Source organism: Lampetra planeri, chromosome 18, assembly GCF_965212315.1.
Source record: "Lampetra planeri chromosome 18, kcLamPlan1.2.h2, whole genome shotgun sequence".
Classification (NCBI taxonomy): Eukaryota; Metazoa; Chordata; class Hyperoartia; order Petromyzontiformes; family Petromyzontidae; genus Lampetra; species Lampetra planeri.
In genome coordinates this window covers 13,145,124-13,167,510 of record NC_136124.1, presented here as the reverse complement: position 1 = coordinate 13,167,510, position 22,387 = coordinate 13,145,124, and the positions used below count along the sequence as shown (strand labels likewise).

At 48.8% G+C, this 22,387-nt stretch overlaps 2 protein-coding genes across 4 annotated transcripts in view; one reads left to right on the top strand and one right to left on the bottom strand.

Annotated features, from left to right (window-relative positions):
- The window catches only part of LOC144723693 (transcription initiation factor IIA subunit 1-like), a 72,067-nt gene extending 52,207 nt beyond the window's left edge, over nucleotides 1–19,860 (top strand). For all 3 annotated transcript variants that reach the window (XM_078602617.1, XM_078602618.1, XM_078602616.1), the window contains one exon: nucleotides 570–19,860. In XM_078602617.1, coding sequence (XP_078458743.1) covers nucleotides 570–677 — 108 coding nt within the window. In that variant the 3' untranslated portion in view covers nucleotides 678–19,860. The remainder of the gene's footprint in view (nucleotides 1–569) is intronic.
- NOXRED1 (NADP dependent oxidoreductase domain containing 1) lies at nucleotides 9,280–21,191 on the bottom strand. The gene is made up of 7 exons (XM_078602619.1): nucleotides 20,121–21,191; nucleotides 19,395–19,651; nucleotides 16,859–17,031; nucleotides 16,056–16,239; nucleotides 13,553–13,707; nucleotides 12,355–12,577; nucleotides 9,280–10,826 (listed from the first exon to the last, which is right to left on the bottom strand). Exons 2-7 carry the CDS (start codon nucleotides 19,595–19,597, stop codon nucleotides 10,688–10,690), a joined length of 1,077 nt encoding a protein of 358 aa, XP_078458745.1. The 5' UTR covers nucleotides 19,598–19,651; nucleotides 20,121–21,191; the 3' UTR covers nucleotides 9,280–10,687.
- Nucleotides 21,192–22,387: the final 1,196 nt, after the last annotated feature.

Here is a 22,387-nt window from a genome sequence, read left to right as displayed (position 1 = left end):
CCCCCATGTCAGCATGGCGGTGCCACTGAGCCGGCACCGCCAAGGTCTCGGCTTAGGATCCTGGGCTCCCCACCCATGATGCGAAGGATGAATCAGGTCCTCTATAAATATTACCATTTTGTTCACCAATTATATATAGTTTGGGGTGGCATAGTGGTTATCGCACTGTACTAAGAACCTGGTGATCTGAGTGAGATCTGAACCAGTCTTGGGCACGCACTCCTTTAAATCTGCACCGACCAGCGTGGTGAAGTGGGGTGATGAAAAATACGCGCGGCCAGTGTGGCAAGGGGAGGCTTTCAACTTGCTGGACGTGTGTAAAAAAGAGCTTCTTTGCTCATCGGATTCATCCAGTCTGAATAAATATTCTTATTTTGATTCAATCACCAGTGGATTAAGGGATGTAAATACCGAAAGAACCAAAGAGTATGCATGTAAATAAAGTTATTTTTACATCCTATTTGTGCTTTTATCAGTTTTAGCAAGAAACATTTACACGTCTGTTTATATCTCTGTCTGTTCCCTCAATCTCTCTCCGTTTATGTCTCCGTCTCGCTCCCTCCCACCAGATTCACAGAAGCAAAAACCGATGGAAGTTCCACCTCAAGGATGGCATCATGAACCTCAACGGCAAGGATTACGTTTTCTCCAAAGCGGTCGGAGACGCCGAGTGGTAGGGCGGGATTTGGAGCTGCGTGCGGTGCGTTTGTGTCAAGTGACCGGGTTCGGCAGCGGGGGAACAGAGGGACGGAGGGATGAGGGAGGCCCAAGGGGCGTGTGCTTTGATGCCGCCCATGGGCTCAGTGCAGCAGCAGCGGCATCGACAGCAGCGGCAGCAGCAGCAGCGGCGGTGGTGGCGGCGAGGGCTCGTGGAGCTTCGAGTCACCGTGTCTCTGATACACGGGCCTCCCCGACGCTTTCGTGTGCGACACTGCCAGCTGCGTGGACGCTGGAAGGTGAGGCTGAGAGGCACGAGTTTTTTTCGACGAGGCCTCATTGATCGAGAGCCCGAAATCGACCAAACGAGAGATGGGGGGGGGGGGGGGGAGTGTGACATGGGAAAACGGGGGTAGGGGGAGAGGGTGCCGGTTTTACTCTCGGTAGCCGAGGAGGCAGCGTGCACAGACGCGGCTTTGTATATTGTGTCCGGTCACTGTTCAGTCATGTTCATTATTGTAATGTTTATTTATGTATATATTTGGCTTCAGTTTTAATTTGGGTAGCTAGTCGGTGCAGTGCTTAGAGAAAAGACAAAGCATCTCTTTTTGCAGTCAGTTGGTGGTTCTTAGCCACTCATGGAAATTATTTCCTATGCTGGGAGCCAGGCTTCTGTACCACAACTACTGTCGTTTGTATCACAGTGGTTCTGAAGGGAGCCAGGTTTCCGTATCACAACTACTGTCGTTTGTATCAGTGGTTCTGAAGGGAGCCAGGCTTCCATAACACAACTACGGTCGTTTCGCCACAGTGGTTCTGATGGGAGCTAGGCTTCCCTACCACAATTATTGTCATTTTGCCACCGTGGTTTCTGATGGGAGCCAAACTTCTGTAACACAACTACTGTCGTTTTTGTCACAGTGGTTCTGATTTTATTGGTTATGGGAGGCGCACAAATGCCGAGTTGCTTACCGAGTGACATTTTAATTGATAGTTTCTGATTGTTAGCCCCCTGACCACTGCACCACCTGGTTGAGTAGAGTAAGTGCACATTCACATATGTTCATGCCAAATGGGATAGATGAAGTCAGTTTGTTTGAAAATAAAAGATGTTTTTACTCCGTATTAAAACTCCTGGCTTCCATGCATTCGTCTGCCAAAGACCAGTCTGTTCCAAGAACAGTCACTGATGACTTGCCACAGAGCAATACTCATTGTATCCGTAATAAACCTCAAGCACAGCCAGACAAAACGAGATAAATTAGCCTCTAAATTAACACTGAACTCAGCTGATTGGACAAATGTCTCTGTCAGGTCACAATTGAGAATGGCCGTGTGTAACCTGTTATTTAAGAATAATATGCTTCTGAAATTAAGGCATCAAGGCACCGATGGGAGATGTGCATGTTTAGCATGGGGGATACGTTGAGAAGAGGGCTATTGCCACTTCATTTTGCTTTCAAAGTTTTCCAGAACTAAAAGTGGGTGAATACTGAACCACCCTCATAGTCGGTTCACTCCATGGAGAAGCGTAATTTCAAACCCAAAAGTGTGAAGACGGACGCAGTTTGTGAGCTGAGTTTTTGGCTAGTCAAGAACCTCCCCTAGTTCTTCAAAGTTTTACAATGGCGTCATCTCTGACTGGGATGGAACAGAGTCACGGGTCCACACGATTCCACTTGCCGGGCCCTGAAAACCCCGGCCTCCACACAAGGAAACTTGTGCTTTCAAGACGCAGAGTGCCTCCTTGTTGTCATTGGCAACCACTCGCATTTTAAGATCAGCTGAAGTGGATCACGAGACTCATAATGGCCATGTTAGAACACCGAGCCACCACTTTGGAAATCCTGGGTATGAATCTAGGTAGCCAGCCATGATGAATAAAAATGGATTTAAAATTTCAGATAGGTTTGGTTTTTAACCCTTTCCCGTTCCGATGACATACATGCACGTCATCAGTTTCTCTTCCGATTCTGTTCCGATGACGTACGTGTACGACAAAATAACTTTATCGGTACCGAGGTTCCCGCAACGCCATGCGGGAGGGCATGTGGCACAGTTTGGCGGCAGCTATTGTAGAATGCGGTCGTGTTGCTACGGTTCTCTGCGGTGAGTGCAATATCTTTCAAAACAATGGCGCTACTACGCCTCTAAAAGTAAAGTTAACGCTCAGTCGCTTGTGCGTTCCGAGATTCAACGGTGGCCAGGGACCCCCCCCCACCCTGCAACTTGGAACGGGAAAGGTGTTAACTTAATGTGGCCCAGCTCTGAGGGATAAAGTATAAAAACCAAATGGACTAACCCTGGAAGAACCCGTGTATTCACTCGAGGTAGATTTCCACTGAAGCCGTCCAGTGTAGATGTTATTTTAAGTGACTCGTCGAAGTGGTTCTGTGGTGTCTGGGACTTCACTGATGTGGCGGCGTGTGGTTCCGCCACCTGTGGGAGTTCTTTCCTGGACGTTTCCTCGCTCCGCTGCTTAACGACATTGACAGCACAGTCGGTATTTGGGTGGTGATAACAATTCAACAAGTACGGTAACGTAATTGCAAGCGAGTTAATTATGCCCGCTTGTAAATTTCCCTTCATGCCGTAGCGTTGATGGTCTTAAATTGGTGAAATATTTGAGTATTTTATCTTTTCAATGCCTTGAGTGTTGCAGGAGCAAGTGAGTTGAAACAAATATAGCAGAGCATTTGTGATTTCTAGCTTTTATTAATATACGTAACATGTTACCCGTATACCATATAATTGTGTGAGGGATGTAAAGACAAGTGGTGCCTTAGACATGATTTGCATTCCTGCCATCGTTTGTGATGTACACTTTGCGTCCCCTGTATGTACAACACACGGTCACGCCACGTCTGTCCTTCAAAACACTGCCTGGTCATTTCAGTTGTTAAGATACGGTGTGCAGAGTTTAGATGCAGTTACATCTGAAAGTGCTTGGCAGTTGTATGTGTTCAACATGGGGGGGGGGGGATCGGAGCTAATTTAACCCACACCCGCAAACTTACAGAACCGATCTACAACCTTCAAAGGTTCATAGCCTTAGCTATTCCTGATGGGGTGAGTGCTGTCAGACGGCAACGTTGTTACTCTGGGGGTGATCGGACCACAGTTGTCTGTCCATTGCTGATGTTTTCAGCTGGCGCATCTGCTATTAATTTTTGAGGCCGAGTCCACGTAGAGGAGACCCACGGTGGTGGATTTAGATGTCAAATGGCCACTGATGGTTTGTGCACAACTGTCACAAATCGAGGTTCTACTGCTGGGATTATAGCACAGCGCACAAGCCCCTCCAAACGCGCACATTGCGTTGTCCATACAGAGCAGAGGCTGTCATTGCAATGTTGTTAGCGAGTACCTGTTAAGCACATACAACATGCACGCGCGAGCAAGCTTGCTAGATAAGTTATTATTTTTCATGTTAAATAAATTACCAAAATTTGTAACGAGTCATAAAAAAACGTTGTCCCGGTTGGACTCGTGTTGTATTCATCGATTCATTTATAAATCAAACTATACTCGTTATATTACAAAAATGTAGTTTTATTCAAGTCTCCATGTCAACTTGATAGAAACTGGAGTGGGCCTAATCCTACATGGGGCCAAGAAAAATCAGTAATAGGGAGAGGGATGTAAAACGTGACAGTAGAGACGACCACTGCGTACACGGGTTTTGTCTCCCTCAGACTCCCATTATTTGCTGTTCTGAAAGGAAGACGAGCAAAATCAAATAATTGGTGGACTTTACCTGAAAACTGTAAAAAAAAATTTTCCATCAAGGTAAAACTAAAATCTTCGAGCTGTGTTGGCCAGGGCAGTGTGCTGCTGCTGCTGCTGGTGCCGGGTTGATTGGTCTCGCTGCACCCGGCTCGTCGACATGCAGGCACCACCCAAGTGTGCGTTGGTGAGATGCTCGCCGTGCGTGTGAGCGAGCCGAGGTGCTTTTTTCTGCACTTCTAATTATTGCAGGGGCAGCTCAAGCTTACGAACGCGGTCACCTGGGGGGGGAGAACGTGGGTTCCCCGATTGCTCCTGGAACGCGCTTCCCTGTGTAATTGCATTGGCGACGTTGCACAGTCGTGTCAGCCCAGTCCACACTTAGGCGGTGGCGCTACTCTGCAGAGCGAAGTGACATTCGCGTGAGCATCTCGTGACGTCACCCCCCCTCCCCAAGCAGTGACGTGTGGTGAGGTCAATAGCTGGGGAGGCACTAGCGAGTGTCAGAGCCAGATTCACACACTGAGGGGGGTGTGGCCTTACTGAGGGGGGCGTGTCCTCACTGAGGGGGCATGTTAGACACATCCCCCTCAGTGAGGCAGATGTGATAGCTGCCTCCCCCGGTGCTTTTTCATTGCAGTTTCATGACAAGACCAGCGAGCTTAAATATCTTTATACACATACGTGAAATAAGTTACCTGGAGTATGGAAGGCAAGGACATGAAATGAAGGGGTCTACAAACATTACATTCGTGACAGAGATAGTAACAGGCACGCGCTTATTGCCCGCGCTCAATCCAGTTACTGAGGGGTTGCACAATCAAGAGGGGAGGCTGAGCTCGTCGCTGCCTCACCTCTCGTCTTCCTGTATTTGCAGCGGAGCTCCGCAAATTTGGCGATTTTGACTTAAAATGATTGGCATCGTACAGAAATTACATGTATAACACAGATCAGTGGAAAATCTTAATATTTATTTAATTTGATTATTCTATTTTTTTACTTTTCGTAACAGCTATTTTCATTGGAGTATGACAGGTGAGGCTCTGCCTCCCCTGACCGCACGTCCCTGCCCCCAAGTGACCTTTACAGCTTCAGACTCGTGTTTCGATCGGTGCCCATGATTAACGAACCGCACTCTACAGACGATAACCCAGCTGTCCTATGGGCTCTGCCTTCCTTGACGGTCGATACACGTGGCCCATGTCGGTTATGGATTCCCTTTGATTATGTTCAGGATACTTCTAAAATGTGTACATTATTTTGTTGTGGTTACATCAATACCAAGCAGCATTATTACTCGTCAATTGTCTTGCTTGAAGCTTGCGTTATTGTCATACGTATTGCAGTTGTGCTCCATTTTAATAGAAACCGATTCGAGGCAGTTAGTTAGCAGAGCAAAATTAGAATTCTTTTTAAAGAATGGCCCTGCAAGGTGATGCCACAGAACCACTTTTTTGGGTCACTTCATGAGAATCTGATGGTTTACTGGAGGAATCCGATGAGCTACGTTGACTCTTTTTCAAAAGTGATTTTCCCGCGTGTCAATTGTCAATATCCACGTTTGAATTTGCAAAAACGGGTTCTTTAAATAAGGCTCTAAATCAAGATCTCAGCAGTACCGACTGAGTGGTTTTCATAGAGGCATCAGTGTTGGCGCTCAACTAACCCAGATATACACACAACCAGCTCGCCCACTTGTGGCTAATCGGATAACTTCAGTTGGATAAATGTTTCCTAAAAACGCAATCCATATTCACTTTAGGATGCCGTAAACTTTTCTTTGGTTGCACGGTTCACAAGCTTAATGTTGTAGCTCGTAATTGGTTGAAGTCCAGCAGAGCGTATCAGCTGTTGCTTTTTTGCCTTGGCTGTGTCAGCATAGGGAAACCACTTTGAGACTTTGAGTCTCATGCGACAGGTCGAGATACCCGTCTCCAGCTGTTACATATTTAATATTCTTGCGGATTTAACATTCTTGTAACTGTACATAGTGGCCAATTAAACTTCCTTCTCCAAACCCTGATTTTATTCCTGAAAGTATTTTGGCACTTCTTGACTTCTCCAAATGATCAACTCTCATCCATTTGTAAATAGTCTGACACAAAAAACTAAAAGATTTCAACAAAAAGGTAGCCATGCATGTCAACCTGGAACATTGTACTCTGCTTTGCCCAAATTTGGCTCTTTTTGAGTCTCAGGCATTTTCTACTGAATCATAGGAATCGCAAACTCGGTGCAGTCTGTGGGCAATCAACGGCTCTCGTTTAATCGGCAACTGACGGCAATCTCTTTAATCTTTTGTTTTTGTAAAGATATTCTCGCGCGTACCGCGAATGCGCCGCGTGCTGCGTGATTACGAGTGAGCTCAGTTGGGTGGTCGTGTTCGTGACGGCCAGCTCGTCACCCCCACTTCTTTTGTACAATGGGTGCTCTGTATGGAGAATATTTAGTAGACAGCTGTGTGTCCCTTGAAAGATGAGAAGCGCGAGTGATCTGATTTTCTGAGAGGCACAACTCGACGTCATTATCTGCCACTTGGTGCCAAATTCGTTGCGGGCTTGTGGTTTGCTAAACTGGTGCAGATGCGTGTAATATATGCGATTGAATGTAAGTAGCTAAATCAGTCGTAAAATATGTTTTTGTATAGCTAGTTGCCTGATCCCAAATGAAAGCACTGCATTTAGGCGTTGGTGGCAGTAGTACGTGTGTTCTTGAGGACCGGTAGTGTCGCGATTAGCTCGCTGCGCTACGAACCTGGCGATCCGGGTTCGATTCCCGCTCATGGCCAACACCAGTAACGATTATCTTAACCGGTCCTGGGCCTCCTCTAGGTCGACTCAGCCTCAAAATTAGTACCTGGTGCGGTGTGTAAACATCGCCACTGGGGAGGCAAAGGCGGTCGGGCGTGGTGCTGGCCACCCACCCCCTCGTGTGCCGTGCCGGCCTTCATAGGTGCTCGCTAACAGCACTTGCCCCTATAGTCTGTTAAGGCTATACAGGGGATATTTGTCTTTATCTTTGGGTTCTTCTCCACACAATCTTAACACACGGGCATGGGGTTTGGTTATAATATTAATTCTGATCCCCATTGGGCCATATTAATGTATATTGAAATAAGGGAAGCCCCGGATTAGTTTCGACCTCCCTGGGCCTCAAAAGCACGTCATGGCATTCATAGGTATGCTGCTGCTTTACCTTGTTCTGACAAACACGAGGGGGATGCACTGAAACAACGGCAATTTGATGATGAACTAAATTTGTATATACGTAGGTATGTTGAACTTCTTTCGCACCGTATGTAGCCTGTGCTAATCAGAGGTGCGGGGTGTGGTGACGCGCCTGAGGTCCAGCACGGTGGAGGCAAGGGTTGGTGGATCACACAGACTATGTGTCGAGGCTCCCAGCTTTAAAATGCAGTATATTCCAAAGCTCGAATATTTTTTCAGCAAGAATTCCACATGTGACCTTGCTTGCCTATCTGTGCAGAAGTATGGTTTGGTGATGGCGTAAATGCTCTTCGCTCATTTTTTGTCCTTATGTATTTACAACAATTCCTCAAATTGGGAACATCTGTAAAAAGAAATCCACAGTGCCGTTCGCCGCTCTCCGTCTCAAACAGCGACAGCCGGGAGGCGTTCCTCTGTGCCCTCCCGGCCTCCCACCACCACCCCCCCCCCCCACAACGCCTCATCGTGCACTCGGAGCCTGGTTTTCTCTCGCCAATTTTTGTACTCGAAATTGTTTTCCCATTTCCACCGTCGCCACCCTCGGGTCACTTTTTTATGGAGAACGCGGTGGTGTGAGCGCGACTTTTATAACGCGAGACATTTTGTACCCTCCCTGGGGGTTTCCTTGCGCTCCGTGTGGCGCATCGCGGGGGAGTCGCCGTGTCGGCTGAGAGGGTTTTAAGCGGTCGCCGCGGTCGCGTGCCATTCCACAAGTACACCGGAGCCGTGTTAGTGTCCTTGAACTGTCAATAAAAGTTGTTTTGCTTTTAAAAGAGCCTCTTTTTTTAAAAAAGAGTTTTGCTTAAAATGTACATCTGCTCTATTTTTGGCGGCGCCCGTATCGCGCTTTTGGCGGCCTCTGCTCAGTTGGGGGCAGCAACGCAGCCCAGCGGTTGCACATCGCCGCAGAGGTTCGCGGTTCGCATCCGGCAGGCCGCCCCAGCTATTGCTGGGGGTTTATGGACTAGAATGCTACCACGCGCCGTCTGTTTCGTGGCAGACGTTAAAGATCCCCTGGCATCATGGGAAACGAGTGGGGCCCATAGTGTGCCGGAATTGTCCAAATTTGAAAAATTTCCTGGAAATTACACGCTTGGCACGAGACTAACCAACGTCGCCCCCTGCTGTGATAGCATTGCGCTATAAAAATGGCCTAGGGTCGTGCTATCGTTACCGAGATGTATTTCTGTTGGCAGGGTTCGGTTTTCCACCCGCCAGCTGAACCGTGCCCCGACTCGGACACGCAGGCATCTGCCACTGCACCTGCTCAAGCACGCGTCATCTGATGCTCCAGCACTTGACGCGGTGCGGAGTGCCATCGGGCAGACGGCATTCTCCCCCTCCGGAGCTGATCCGAGGCCGTGGGTAGTTTGACCCTCCTTGAACTCTCCCTCAAGGTCTCTGGACATCAGGGAGTGGCACCTGCAGTATAGCACTCCACTGGATAAGATTTAAAGGCCACATGGTGGAGCTGAGACTGTGAAGGGCGGTTCGGCAAGTTGGGTGTTGCGGGATCCGGCAGAAGGAAAGAAGCGATGGCCAAGTCCGGTGGCATTCAAAGTATCGGCGGTGATGACCACCGAATCTTCACCCCCTCATTCCTCACACGAGAGGCTACTTAGGACCTGCAGATTCGCAGATTCCATCCATGAGTAAGGTTTGTCAAGTAATCAAAACGTGCTAATTAGTTACTAGCTCAGCACATCGGTGTGTTGGAGAGTAAACCCACAACATTTACAATTCCAAGTACCGTGACGTTTCACTAGTAATTATGTAGTGAGTCCAACTGAGTCGCAAACGTTATCTTGGAAGCAACACTATTTATTCACATAACAGTACGTAACATAACACAACCTACGCTCGGGTCTTGAATGACCATCTAACCACGCTACCGCAGAACTAGACATGGGTCGCTATCCCGGTCCGGACCACAAACTGGGTCCCGGACCGCATGGCTAGAGGCTTCTTCTCCCCGACGTGGATCTTCGAACACCAACACATAAAGAACCTTGAGCTCCTCGCATAGCTCTCGTTAGATGCCCCGGGGCTGGGGCTGGCTCCGCCCTCAGCTCCGCCCTTAGCCCCGCCCACCTTCCAGGCTTCTCGAGCTCCTTCACGAATGTTCCCGACAGCCCCTCGGGACCACGTGACCGCGCCTCGGCCCCCGTCTACCGGTGGCCCCCCCCTCCAGTATCGTCCGGTCACGTGACAACAGGTCAGCCAGAGTGTCGTGCCCCAGAGTAACCCTGGCTGGCTGATACTCCCTCTCGCTCCCTCGCTGGGAGCCGACACCGCACATTGCTTGCGGTGCCTCTACGCTAACCAGCGCTCACCCAACCACCGCTAGAGTTGGTACTGCAGCCCATAACCCAGGCTGCCCGTAATCATATTACCGGCCGTGACTTCGCAAGCCCGGCACCGTACAGTGACAAGTACAGTCACTACAATTACAAAAACCAGCCTCGTCAAGTGACAGCCAGAAAAAGAAAAACTAATTTTTTTATGGATAATATTGGTCGCAAAAGCCAATGTGCTAAACATATTCCACCATCCCTAACCTGGACCCCAGAATGTGACGGAGTGTGCTGTGATCTTGCAATGAGACCTCGTTCATGCAACATGCACTGTCATGTTATTGCCTGGGCTACGGCCTGCTCTTGTAGAGTCCACTGAGTTTCAGATAAGCGCGTTTGGGCTCTTGATGCCAGTCACTGAATTGGCCAAACCCGTTCGACCGGGGCTGGCAGCATGGGCTTCATGTGCTTCAGTGACCGAGCGCAGCTGATGGGAATTTTTTATCGAACCTGCACCCCATCCCCTTCCTCATCGTGCGCAACTTCATAGCATCCATAATTATGAGTGCAAATTTCACTGAATCTGCCGAAGCAGCGTGCTGCAGTAGTCCCCCTCATTATGACTGCGTGCCTTGTAAAGGAACTCTGTATCGCTTCGCAGCCTGGCCACGCGAGTGCATTTTTATCCACCTACTCCGTTCAGAACCAGTTATATGAGTGCGTGTTTTTTTCCACGTGCTCCGATCCCCGCACTCTCACCCTCGCCTGCCCTCTCGGCGCACATCAGACCTGACCACCACCACTTCCATTCCCTTGCAGAGCAGAGAGCAGAAGCTCCTGCGCCGATGGGTGCCCACCCAGCCAGAGAGACAGGGGCATCTCTGTCGCCCACGCCACCACCAGATCAGCGTGGGGCAGCTGCCTACAAGGAGACACGCAAAGAGAAGGAGACATACGGAGACAAAGCACAACGTGATTCGTAGCAGAACAGATTCAAACGTCTGCATGCGGTGTGAGGGGACTAGTGGCCACAGGAGGTAATGACAGGGAAGTCAGTTGTGAGTGCGAAGGGACTGGTGGCTACAGGAATGTTCGAGAATGGGAGCGTGGTCAGGTGACGGAAGAGGACGGTAGAGTTTGCCGGTGGAGCGAGCGTCCAGAGTCAGCGAGAATGATCAAGAAGGGGGTCGTGGCCTCGTGTTGGTATATAAGGGAGATGCGCGGGAGACTCAGGGCTGTTGCAGTGGGGGTCTCCACCTGATGTCAAGTGAACGTGTCTTCAATAAAGTGCCATCTCAAGAGAAGTGTGTCAAGTCGTCATTACACGTGCATTAGGGTGTTGCATTTATTGGCGGCCATGAAGGAGTCTGCTGTGGGAATTTCACTTTACTACGACGGGGCATTTTATACAATTTTGTCAAATACTACGGTCCAATAGGAACATAACTATCTCGAGATGTACGAGATTGGGGAACATAAGTTTTGACAAAAGCAGAATATTTACTTATACTGTAGGAATCCGATGAGCTATAAAGCTCTTTTTCACAGATGTCCAGTAGGGGTGGGTAAGAACGTGGCAACAACAAACAACACAAAAACACGATAGTCCTGCAAAGTACAGGAACTGCCGACTCCCTCCAACTGTCCAAGCCACCGCCCTTCTTCTCTGCGATTGACAACATCCCCTGATGAAAACCTCTCACTTCACAAAATATCCTTCCTCTGCTGCCAATAGATTATTTTGCTGCTATAAATTTTCACGTGATAAGCCACTTTGTTGAGCTATCATTTGTGGCCAGGTAGCTTCTGAAAAATTAGGTAATACTTCAGTGGGCTTTACCTGGTAGGATGGGGATGGTTTAGTTTTATTTGTGTTTGGGTGATTTGTTTGACTTTCCTGTACTTTGCACTACTATTGTGTCTTGTATTGTTTGTTGTTGTAACATTCTTACCCTGTGCCCCTCACTGGATATCTGTGAAAAAGAGCTTCATAGCTCATCGGATTCCTGCAGTATGAATACATATTTTTGATTCTGAACTCCATTACAGTAGAGCTTTAACTCATAGGCTTTCGCGACCAATATTATCCATAATCGAGGTTTTTTTGGGTTAGATCGCTTAAGTATAAATGTTGTTAAACCTGCCACCACCAGACAGTCTATTAGTAAGGTTTGTCACATCAACAAAATATGCCAGTTGGTTACTAGTTCAGCGCACCGGTGTTGGAGAGTAAACCCCCAACATTTACAATTCGAGCACCGTGACGTCTGGCTCACAAGTGACGACATCACATTTATCCCTCTATTTAAGACCGAAACAGGAGAATTTCTCCACATCACGGTACCCCGCGCGGTGTTGATAAGACCTGGGCTGAGGAAACGTGCATCTGGGTTTAGGTCCGGGCATGGGGGTCAGGCGGCAGCCCCTTTCGCACGTTTTCGTGAACCCACCGGTCGGGCATGAGGGAGGCTGCGCACGCAGGGCTTGGTGCGAAGTCGCCACCGCTGCCGTCGCTCCGTCCCGGCCGCACCCTGAAGCCCTGGCCCTCGCCCGCGAAGGCCCGAGCCACGAGGGTGGCGGCCGACGTGGCTGGGAGGCCTCGTGTGGCGCACGCGTCGAGGGCGGCGCAGGCGCAGAGCTCCAGCGTTCTGGGGTTCGGCCTCGCGATGTGGCCTGCAGGCAAACCGTTGCAACGGGGTGGAATTGGCGTGCGCTCTTGTTCTTCGGTAACGCGGCGGCCGTGGTCGATGCGTTCCTGAAGAACGCCGCGTTGTGGAAAAATCGCGTTATAATAAATAATATATAATGTAGGATAGAGCACCAATGGCGGGAAAGTGTAATAAGGGCGGTGATCGGCAGGGCCAGGTGCGGCCGGACCGAGCGCGAGCGGAGGCTTGGGGCTGCTTCGTGTGGGGAGCTGCCGTCGTCGTCGTTGCCTTGGATAGGGTCGTCTCCATCGTCTGCGAGTTGTCTTGAGAGTGGAAGCTATGTTCTCTCAGAATAGAGTTGTGTCACTACCCAAGTGTACAGAGTCACTCGCGGTTACGTGTTGAGTTGTCATTGGACTTTATTCTTAATAAATATACAGAAGACAAGACGGCGTCTCTGAGAGCTATATTACACTTGTAGTACAAGTCCATGCAGGAGGGCGTGTGGCACAGTTTGGCGCCAGCTATCATAGAGTGGCCGTGTCGCTATGGTTCTCTGCGGTGAGTACAATGTCTTTAAAAACAATGGCGCTACGCCTCTCTAAATCAAATTAACGACACCCGCTTATGCGTTCCGAGATTCAGCGGTGAACGGGACACTCACACCCTGCAACTTGCAGACGACTCGGAACAGGAAGGGGTTAATTGAAACCAAACATTATTTTATTTAGTTATATCTTTTACTCAGTAAATTTAGGTTCATAGCACTTGATTTAACCAAATTTTTTTTTTGGTTCACTTGGTTAAAATAAGCTTATTTTAAAAGGTGTGCAGCTCGGTTTCCTTGTGGTGCGTCACTGGGAGTGGTTGTGGTGTGTGCGTTTGTAGGTCCCAAAGTGATCAGAGCCGTTGTTCAAAAAGCCCTTGCCGAGACAGACTCTCATGTGGCGTGAAATGCGGAGTGCGATGTGTCGTGTCCCTGCGTTTCCCTATGGCTCACCCCACGTGGGAGCCTCAGGTGGCCCGTCTGTGACTCTGGGTGATGGCCTGAGTCCAGGACCCGCTTCCAGCTGTGTGTGGCAGTCATCTTGGCCTACGCAGTCCATCACAAACTCCGGCTTCATCACCCTGCCGTGCCCAAGGAGCTGCTTCAGTCTGAGGGAAACAAAGGTTTGAAGAGATTTCATTTGTCATGTCTTCGGATTCCCATCAACAATTCAAACACAGCTGAGCTGTTGGAGTGTGTTGCTGGCTTAATTAAATGTCCCTACCGCAAATATTGGCAGTTTGTCTAAATAGATGTTGTTTATGTGCCTTTTATAGAAATGTTATGATTGCTAGGTTATTTTTGAGGATACATATGTGAAGATGGGACATCTGCGGACTCACCCCATGTAACCCCTGACAGTTTATTCCTCGTGGAAAGGCAGGTGACCATTAGGTCTGGGCACCTGCTATTTACAACTCTGCGGCAACTTCACGTCTACCAAGTTCATCTCAGGGTTAACGTCTCAAACTGTTACAACCTCACGCCACTATACGCTACACGATAAGCTACACTGCACTATACTCTTCATTATTATACACTACACTACTATATACTGCTATACACTACACTATACTGTTACAGCCTCATGTCGGTTCTCTGCAGTCACCCCCTCGGTGTGGAACTCTATCCCTTTGTACATCCGTAACATCAAACGCACTCGGACTACTTTCAAGAAACATCTAAAGGCCTCTCTGTGTTGGGTCAGGATTTCGAGCAGCCCTGAGCTTGGCTCCACACCGCTGAGTTGTTGACTTGTCATCATTATCATTATAAGGGTTATGACCATAAAGGGCTGGTTTTGGGACCAGGGTAGAACAACAGACGAATAAATAATTTAATATTCCGGGGGGTGGAATTCGAGAAACCCAATTTGAGCTTCAACCCAGAATGCACAGCTCGGTCGTTTGCCACCCAGCAACCTCCGAGCGTTCCGCTTGTAAAAGTAATTATTACTCTTCATATGCCCTCACACAGCAAGACGGAGGATGCTGTGGGCAAGACGGGTCGTGAGCTCACCTGGCTGCCATGCAAACTCACGCTGCTGTAAGGGGGAGGGCAGGACTGGGTCAGGTTTCACTTGCCCCGGATGTTACAGTGCAGTGTGGTAACAAATGTGCCAACACCCATTATGTTAACACTGGTTCTTTATCCTAAAGGGTCTGAATCTCAAGACTCTTGATGGTCAGTTGCTCTCCGAGTAAGACTTTGACTACAATAACTTTCTGTACTTTGCTTAAGACAACCATTGGCCTGCATGCGGGTGTAACGTGTGATCCACAAACCCCAGCTCGAAGCACACAGCCGAGGTGAGCCATTAACTCAAAGGGTAATTCATGGCCATGAAGTCACCGTTGACAGGAGAAACTAAGTTCAGTTTCTCCGCACTCAAACGATCGCTGGGAAGTGCTCATCTGTAATAGGGGCCAGGAAAATTCTACATTCCGATGATAGAGACCATTCATTCTCTCTGCAAAACACCACTGTTGACTTCCCAATGAGTGGTACTTGTTTCGTTGGCCCCTTTAGAACACTGGGCCAAGGCGACTTAGTACCGAGATTTGAACCCTCACATTACTGACCGGGAGATGGGAGCTCTGCTACGGTCACAGCTGGGCCAATTTGTGGGACTGGAGGGGTAGCGGTGGAAATCCGTGGGTCGATGCCTCTTTGAGACATCGACAATGGGTATTGCGGTGGTGAGATGTTAACTCCCTTGCCTGGTATGCAGGAGGTCGTGGGTTCGATCCCAACCCAGACGCCTGCTGTTTATTTGGAGTTTGTGCATCTCTCTGCCCGAGGCCGCGTGGATTTTTCTGCGGGTCCTCCGGTTTTTCCCTCCACATTTAGAATCAACATCATCCATTTAGAGTATTTGACTCCTGCTATACATTTCCACGTGATGACGATAATCCAGTTCGTTGAGCCGTCATTTGTGATAGCCAGGTCACTTCCGAAAAAGAGCTACATAGCTCGGTGGGCCTTACCTGGTAAAATAAAAAATACTAAAAATATACTTACAAAACCTCACACGACTGTCGTCATATATGCTGAAACAAGCTCTCATCTCTGTGAACAAGGGCAGAATAGATCTCTGTTAGGACAACGCTCAATGAGCTGTCTACCAATGCTGGAATTTGGGTCACAAGCACCACGTTGCAGCTACTGGCTCTTCTCCAGATGGCTTTGGTTGGACAAAAATGTACAAGTCATGGGTGCCAATTTGGATAACAATTCCCAGAGGTGTTTTATGCATGTTCAGAGCCGATCAGGTGTTCCTGCAAAGGACATTGTTTGAACTGTAAATGTGGGAAAGCCAACCTGGATTTTACACCACTTTACAAATGTAAGGAATCTGTCAAAGCAGCCTCGGTGGGCCTTACCTGGTAACAGAAAAAGTTTAGTTTAAGTTTAGAGACCCTTGGCCAGGGGCCAGCTGTCCCCCAGCAGGCCACACCTGGGCGGGGGGACGGCGCTCGTGAACGACAGCACGAGGCTGCGCGAGTGCAAGAGGCCCTGCATGTCGGCCGCCACCGCGTCCAGCTGCGAGGGCAGCACGCACAGGAGCAGCAGGGGTGGCCGGGACGAGGCCGCGAGGGCGTTGTCGTAGCAGCAGTGCACACCGCGCGCTCCCAGATCTCCTGTGTGTACGCCACAGCCCCACGGCAGCTGCTACGTCAAGAGATCCGCGGTCGCTAAATCGAGGTCGCTAAACCCCGGCATTACGTTCGCACCCCACGGTTCCGCCAGGGCCGTGTCGTTTTGTGATGCCACGAAAAAAGACATGAAAATCGGATGTATCCCAAAAGCATGGCGGGAGGCCAGGGGCCCAACTATGGGGGGTTCGGGGGGGGGGCTATGTGGCAGTGTTACGCAACGCACAGGGGCCCAGTCGGCAATGAGGGGGCCCTGAATCAACAGATAAACAAATACAAACGTTAAAAAAAATTTATACGAAATTTTCTGCAGTCTACCATGGACCAAGCCCGATTAACAGTGTCTGGCTATTATATCAATAGAGCAGCATCATTTGCGCGATCCACCCCCTTTGAGGACATCCTAGACCCATGGGCCGACATGAAAGCAAGATGCATGATACCTTAATTGTGAGTAGTATTGTATCATTGGTGATCACGAGGTCGCTTTTGAAAAAGAGCTAAATAGCTCAGTGGGCTTTACCTGGTAAAATAAAAAGGTAACAGTATTGTTTAGGAGCCCTGGAGCGCCTGTGATGGAGTTGCTCATGGCTGAGATTCTCACTGAGCAGGTGTGGGCGGCGCGTGGACACGAGCAGCTGCGTGGGGTCGAGACAACCCTCGTCCAGGAGGGCCCGGGCCAGCACGCGGCCCAAGCGACCGCAGCCCAACATGGACACCAGGAGCCCGGGGTTCGAAGAGGGGGCGCTCCCCTTCACGTGGCTCCCGGGCACGGCCCTGGTCACGGGAAGCCACAGGGCAGAGGTGCCGTCAATACGCTCACTGACCGCCCTGGTTTCCACTCACCTTTGCATTTCATAATAATGATAACAACGGAGTACATAAGAGGTTTATTTTTATTTTTTGGTTTAGATCGCGTAAATATCTCAATGTTATTTATTTTATTATTATCTTTCTATCTACGTGACTTTACTGAAAGACCCAAAGAGTATGAATTCCTGCAGTCACGGAAGCTTTAATTCAAGATGTTAAAACACCAAACTGAAACCTTTTACAAGGAATCATGTCTGTATTAACCACAATACTTGTGGTCAGAATGCAAACGTGTCGTTAAAACCCACCACCACCCGACACAGCCAACTAGTCAGGGTTGTCACGTAAACAGAACATGCCAATTCGTCACGAGTACAGCACCACCGGTGTGTTGGAGAGCCAAGCCACAACATTTACAATCTGTTTGGATTTAAAGCTTTCGTGACTGCAGGGATTCATCTTCTTGGTTCTTTCGGTAAAGTCACGTAGAAGGGAAATAATAATTGTTTTTTATTATGTTTTATTATTAATTTCCCTTCTACGTGACTTTACCAGGCGACAGCCAGATTTGTGAAGAAGTCAACCTGTTTCGTTCCTTTCTGGAGGCGTAGATGTGGTGACCGTACTTCTGCGCTCTTGCGCAAAGTGGGGGGGGGGATTAATGAGCCAACGTACATTATGCATGCGCATTATGCGAGCCCTTTGATCTTGTCCTTCCTGTCCATTGTGTGTATTAAAATAGCCGCACCAACAGTAATCCCTATTGAAGTATGGTGGCCTGTATAGGAATGCATTTAAACAATGTAGTATTTGATTATTTGCTTCCACGCAGCACTAAGTCGGTAGCTATCTGAACGGTTAAAATTATTTGTATTTATTTCAATTTCGATATATTCTCTAATTAGTCTTGGCCAGTAATAGCTAGTTTTGCACAGCTTCAACATTATCAAAATCAATTGAGTGTCCTTGTTGGCACGCGTGTTCTGCTACTGCTCTCTGATGTTCTTTTAGTCTCGTGCTGATCATTCGTCCTGTTTGCCCAACATAACATTTGCCACAAGTGCAGTTAATCCTGTACACACCTTCTGTTGATAACTTCAGTAATACTGTACATCTTTTGTACCAGATATTAATTTCTGTATTTTATATACCGTGCCAAATCTAACTTGGATGTTTTGTTTTCCAAACATTTGGCTAGTTTATCAATTACTCGCGCAATGTACGGTATTTTGATCGTTTTAATTACAGTTTCAATGCTCGTGTTATTTGATTTGGTTTTGGCATTCAATGCCCTGTTAATTTGTGCATCATTGTAACCGTTCATTTTCAGCACCTCTTTAACATGTTGAATTTCACTTCTCAGACTGTCACCATCTGACACTTTCTTAGCTCGATGAATGGGCATCTTCATAAGAGCAGATTTGTGTGTGGGGTGATGGTGTGACTCTGCATTCAGATAGGCATCAGTATGCGTTTTCTTTCGGTAAATACTGTTTTAAAAATGTTTTTGTTTTAAACCTTTATTATGGATGATATTGGTCGCGAAAGCCTACGTGTTAAACTAAAGGAGTACATGTTGTATTCGCTCTGTTGCAATCCCAACTGAGTAACATGATACCAGCACACAATGGCCTAAATAAAGATCGACAGGGGATCTTTATGATCCACTGTGAAGCAAATGTGAAACCTTGCAACAGAAGACCTAGTTCTTTTCTTTGCATTTTGCCTAAAGTAAGAACGTAGCTGTATGGAATGATAGTGGATCTTCAACACGTCCTTATGTTTAACATATTTGCATTCGTGCCATGTCACGGTGGTGAGATGTTAACGACCTCGCCTGGTTGAGGGAAGTTGTGGGTTTGATCTCGATCCTGATGCCTGTATATTTGGAGTTTGAATGTTCTCCGCGTGGTCGCGTGGAATTTTCTCCGGGACCTCTGGTTTTCCCCCCTCCACATTTAGAGACAGCCAGACACACTTGTAGGTGAGAGATGTTAAAATATGGAGGGATTATCCAGTTCAAATATATATTTTTTAAAGTCTTCTATCCAACTGTGTTCTCTGCCAATGAGGTGCAGAATTGAGTTCAGTAAGGTCACCGATGAGCAGACATGCAGGACATTGCCGTTGTTTGCTGATGTAAATGTAACTGCCGCACTTTGTGTTGTTTCACTTGCGCATCGTGCCGATCCCCCCCAAGTCTTGTTTACAAATGTGGCCATAACCGCACGAGTAGTGAGAGGCTCGCATGCCGAGATGTCGGCACCCCAGTGTGAGTCGGGGTTTTGACCGCACGTGCACACGGCGCACGAGGTGCTGATGCTCACGTGTGCTCGATGGACCCCAGCGTCCGGCTGAGCCACCCGGCCAGGCGCCCGGCGGCCACGCAGAGGGCAGCGGCGTGGCCCTGCAGCCTGCGGGCCTCCCCGGGGGCCTCCCCGTCCCCTTCTGCGGTCCCCGCGGCCGCCTCCCAGCCCAGACCCGCGAGGCCAGATGTGACGTCTTCCTCGGCGTCGCCTGGGCTTGACATCGCGATGACCTCAGCTCAGGAATTCCCCGTGCTGCTGTCCACCCTGCAGTGCTTCTGCACACACAAAGACAAATACATTTACACGTGATTTGGCTGCTATACATTTCCACGTGATAAGCCACTTAATCGAGCTATCATCTGTGATAGCCAGGTTGCTTCTGATAACAAAAAAAAGCTAATAGCTCAGTGGGCCTAACGTAGTAAGATGAAAATTGTTTAGTTTTAGTTGCATTTATTAAAGTCATTTTTTTAATTTGCACTCCTATCGTGTTTTTGTATTGTTTGTTGTTGTAACGCTCTGACCTGCCCCGACTGGACATCTGTGAGAAAGAGCTTTGCAGCTCATCGGATTCCTCCTGCAGTATAAATACATATTCTGATTCTGACAAAGATGCCCCCTATAGCCATAACATACTTTTGGGGCAAGTGCTGTTAGCGAATCAACATCACGTGACTCCAGTGTGTGCATTGTGTGTAGACACGAGTGACCAGTGTAGGGTTTGTAGACACTAGTGACGGTCACCGGTTCGATCTCCCGGCGCGGCTGACGACTTTGAGAGCGCGGCGCGAGTTGAGCCCCCGTCACCCGCACGGCACCTGACAGGGCCAGCAACGTTCCCGACGGCCACGTCTGAGTGGCGGGTCGCGAGCGGCGAGGTCAAGCGCGTGGGGCGTCAACTCGTGTGGTCCAACGTGCAGCAGGGAGAAGTGGATAAACAACCACCACAACCTCGACCACCACTACAACCACCACAACCTCGTAAACCACCACTACCACCACAACCTCGACCACCACTACAACCACAACCACCACAACCTCGTAAACCACCACTACAACCACAACCTCGACCACCACTACCACCACAACCTCGTAAATCACCACTACCACCACAACCTCGACCACCACTACAACCACCACCACAACCTCGTAAACCACCACTACCACCACAACCTCGACCACCACTACAACCACCACAACCTCGTAAACCACCACTACAACCACCACCTCGTAAACCACCACTACCACCACAACCTCGACCACCACTACAACCACAACCACCACAACCTCGTAAACCACCACTACAACCACAACCTCGACCACCACTACCACCACAACCTCGTAAATCACCACTATTACCACAACCTCGACCACCACTACAACCACCACAACCACCACCACAACCTCGTAAACCACCACTACCACCACAACCTCGACCACCACTACAACCACCACCACAACCTCGTAAACCACCACTACAACCACCACAACCTCGTAAACCACCACTACAACCACCACAACCTCGACCACCACCACAACCTCGACCACCACCACAACCTCAACCACCACTACCACCACAACCTCGTAAATCACCACTACAACCACTACCACCACTACTATCACCACCACTACTATCACCACTACAACCACCACCACTATCACCACGACAACCACAATCACCACTACAACCACAACCACCACTATCACCACAACCACCACCGCCCTCTGAGCCCTCGAGCGGTGGCGTGCGGGCGGGCGGGGCGAGTCGCCACGCGGTCGCCTGGCAACGGTGACGCCACGGGCCGTGACCGCCGGCAGGAAGGAGGCCGCTCTTCTTAACACATCCGCCAACAGCAGTGTTGTGTGGCCTCATTATAAAACAAAATAGGCGACGTTTCGGGCAATGGCCCTTCTTCATAGCATACCACACACCACGTGCTGTGATGAACCAAGTGAACGTTGCGGCGACGTTGGTCGAACGGCACGTTTACTGGAAATGGTGACTTCCCGAAACGTCGCATATATTTATGTGTTTAAGGCCACAGCGTTTCGAAAAAACGATTTATATAATTTTTTAAACGGTCGCACGGGTCACAAGGTCCAGGACGCCAAGCTGTCAGCAACAAACAGCACGGTGAAAGTTGTAATACTGTGTCATGGAGAGCGTGGGTTCAAGGGACGATGGCGACGATGATGGGAGGGAATGGCAGTGACCTGGAGTGTGTGGTGAGTGAAGTGGGTGGTTGAGTGGGTGAATGTGAGAGTGGGTGAGTAGGTGGATGAGTGGGTGAGTTGTTGTGACCAGGTCACTCTGGCAGAGAAGACTCCGCCTTAGCCTCTCGACGTCTCGCATGGTCGCAGCAACTCGCTTCGAACTCCCCTCGCTGTCCTCCCACTCTCGTTATTGTCAATGTCGCTGTTGAACTAAACAAGATGGCGACCCCCTCCAAGGATTCGGACTAAACAAAATGGCGTCACTTAGACGCTGAACAAGATGGCGGCACGCGCCCATCGTTTGAACTAAGCAAGATGGCGGTGCTCGTACACCGTTTTAACTAAGCAAGTTTGCGGCGCTTGCACAGATTTGTTTGAACTAAACAAGATGGCGACATCTTCTTGGTTCTTTCGGTAAAGTCACGTAGAAGGGAAGTAATAAAATAATACAGGTAAAACATAATAAAATAATTCTCACGACGTTTCGGCCACAACGCAAGCAGCCGAAACGTCGTGAGAATTATTTTATTATGTTTTATTTGTATTATTTTATTACTTCCCTTCTACGTGACTTTACCGAAAGAACCAAGAAGATGAATCTCTGCAGTCACGAAAGCTTTAAATCGAAATTTAAGATGGCGACAACCTCCGGACCTCTCTTGCCCTCTACGTGCTTCGAAAAAGGGCCATTGCCCAAAATGTTGCCCATCATATTCCCTTGGAACCTCATTTGCCAGTAGAAAAATGATAATTGTTTTTTTACCCTTTTATCTGGCAACAAAACTGACACCTTGTTT

Excerpts from the sequence above, each read along its gene's own strand:
- NOXRED1 (XM_078602619.1), bottom strand. The coding sequence starts at position 19,597 with ATGTCAAGCCCAGGCGACGCCGAGGAAGACGTCACATCTGGCCTCGCG. Across the intron at positions 16,240-16,858 it reads GCGCCGCCCACACCTGCTCA|GAGATCTGGGAGCGCGCGGT; the intron begins GTGAGAATCTCA and ends GCGTACACACAG. Across the intron at positions 13,708-16,055 it reads AGCGCCGTCCCCCCGCCCAG|ACTGAAGCAGCTCCTTGGGC; the intron begins GTGTGGCCTGCT and ends TGTTTCCCTCAG.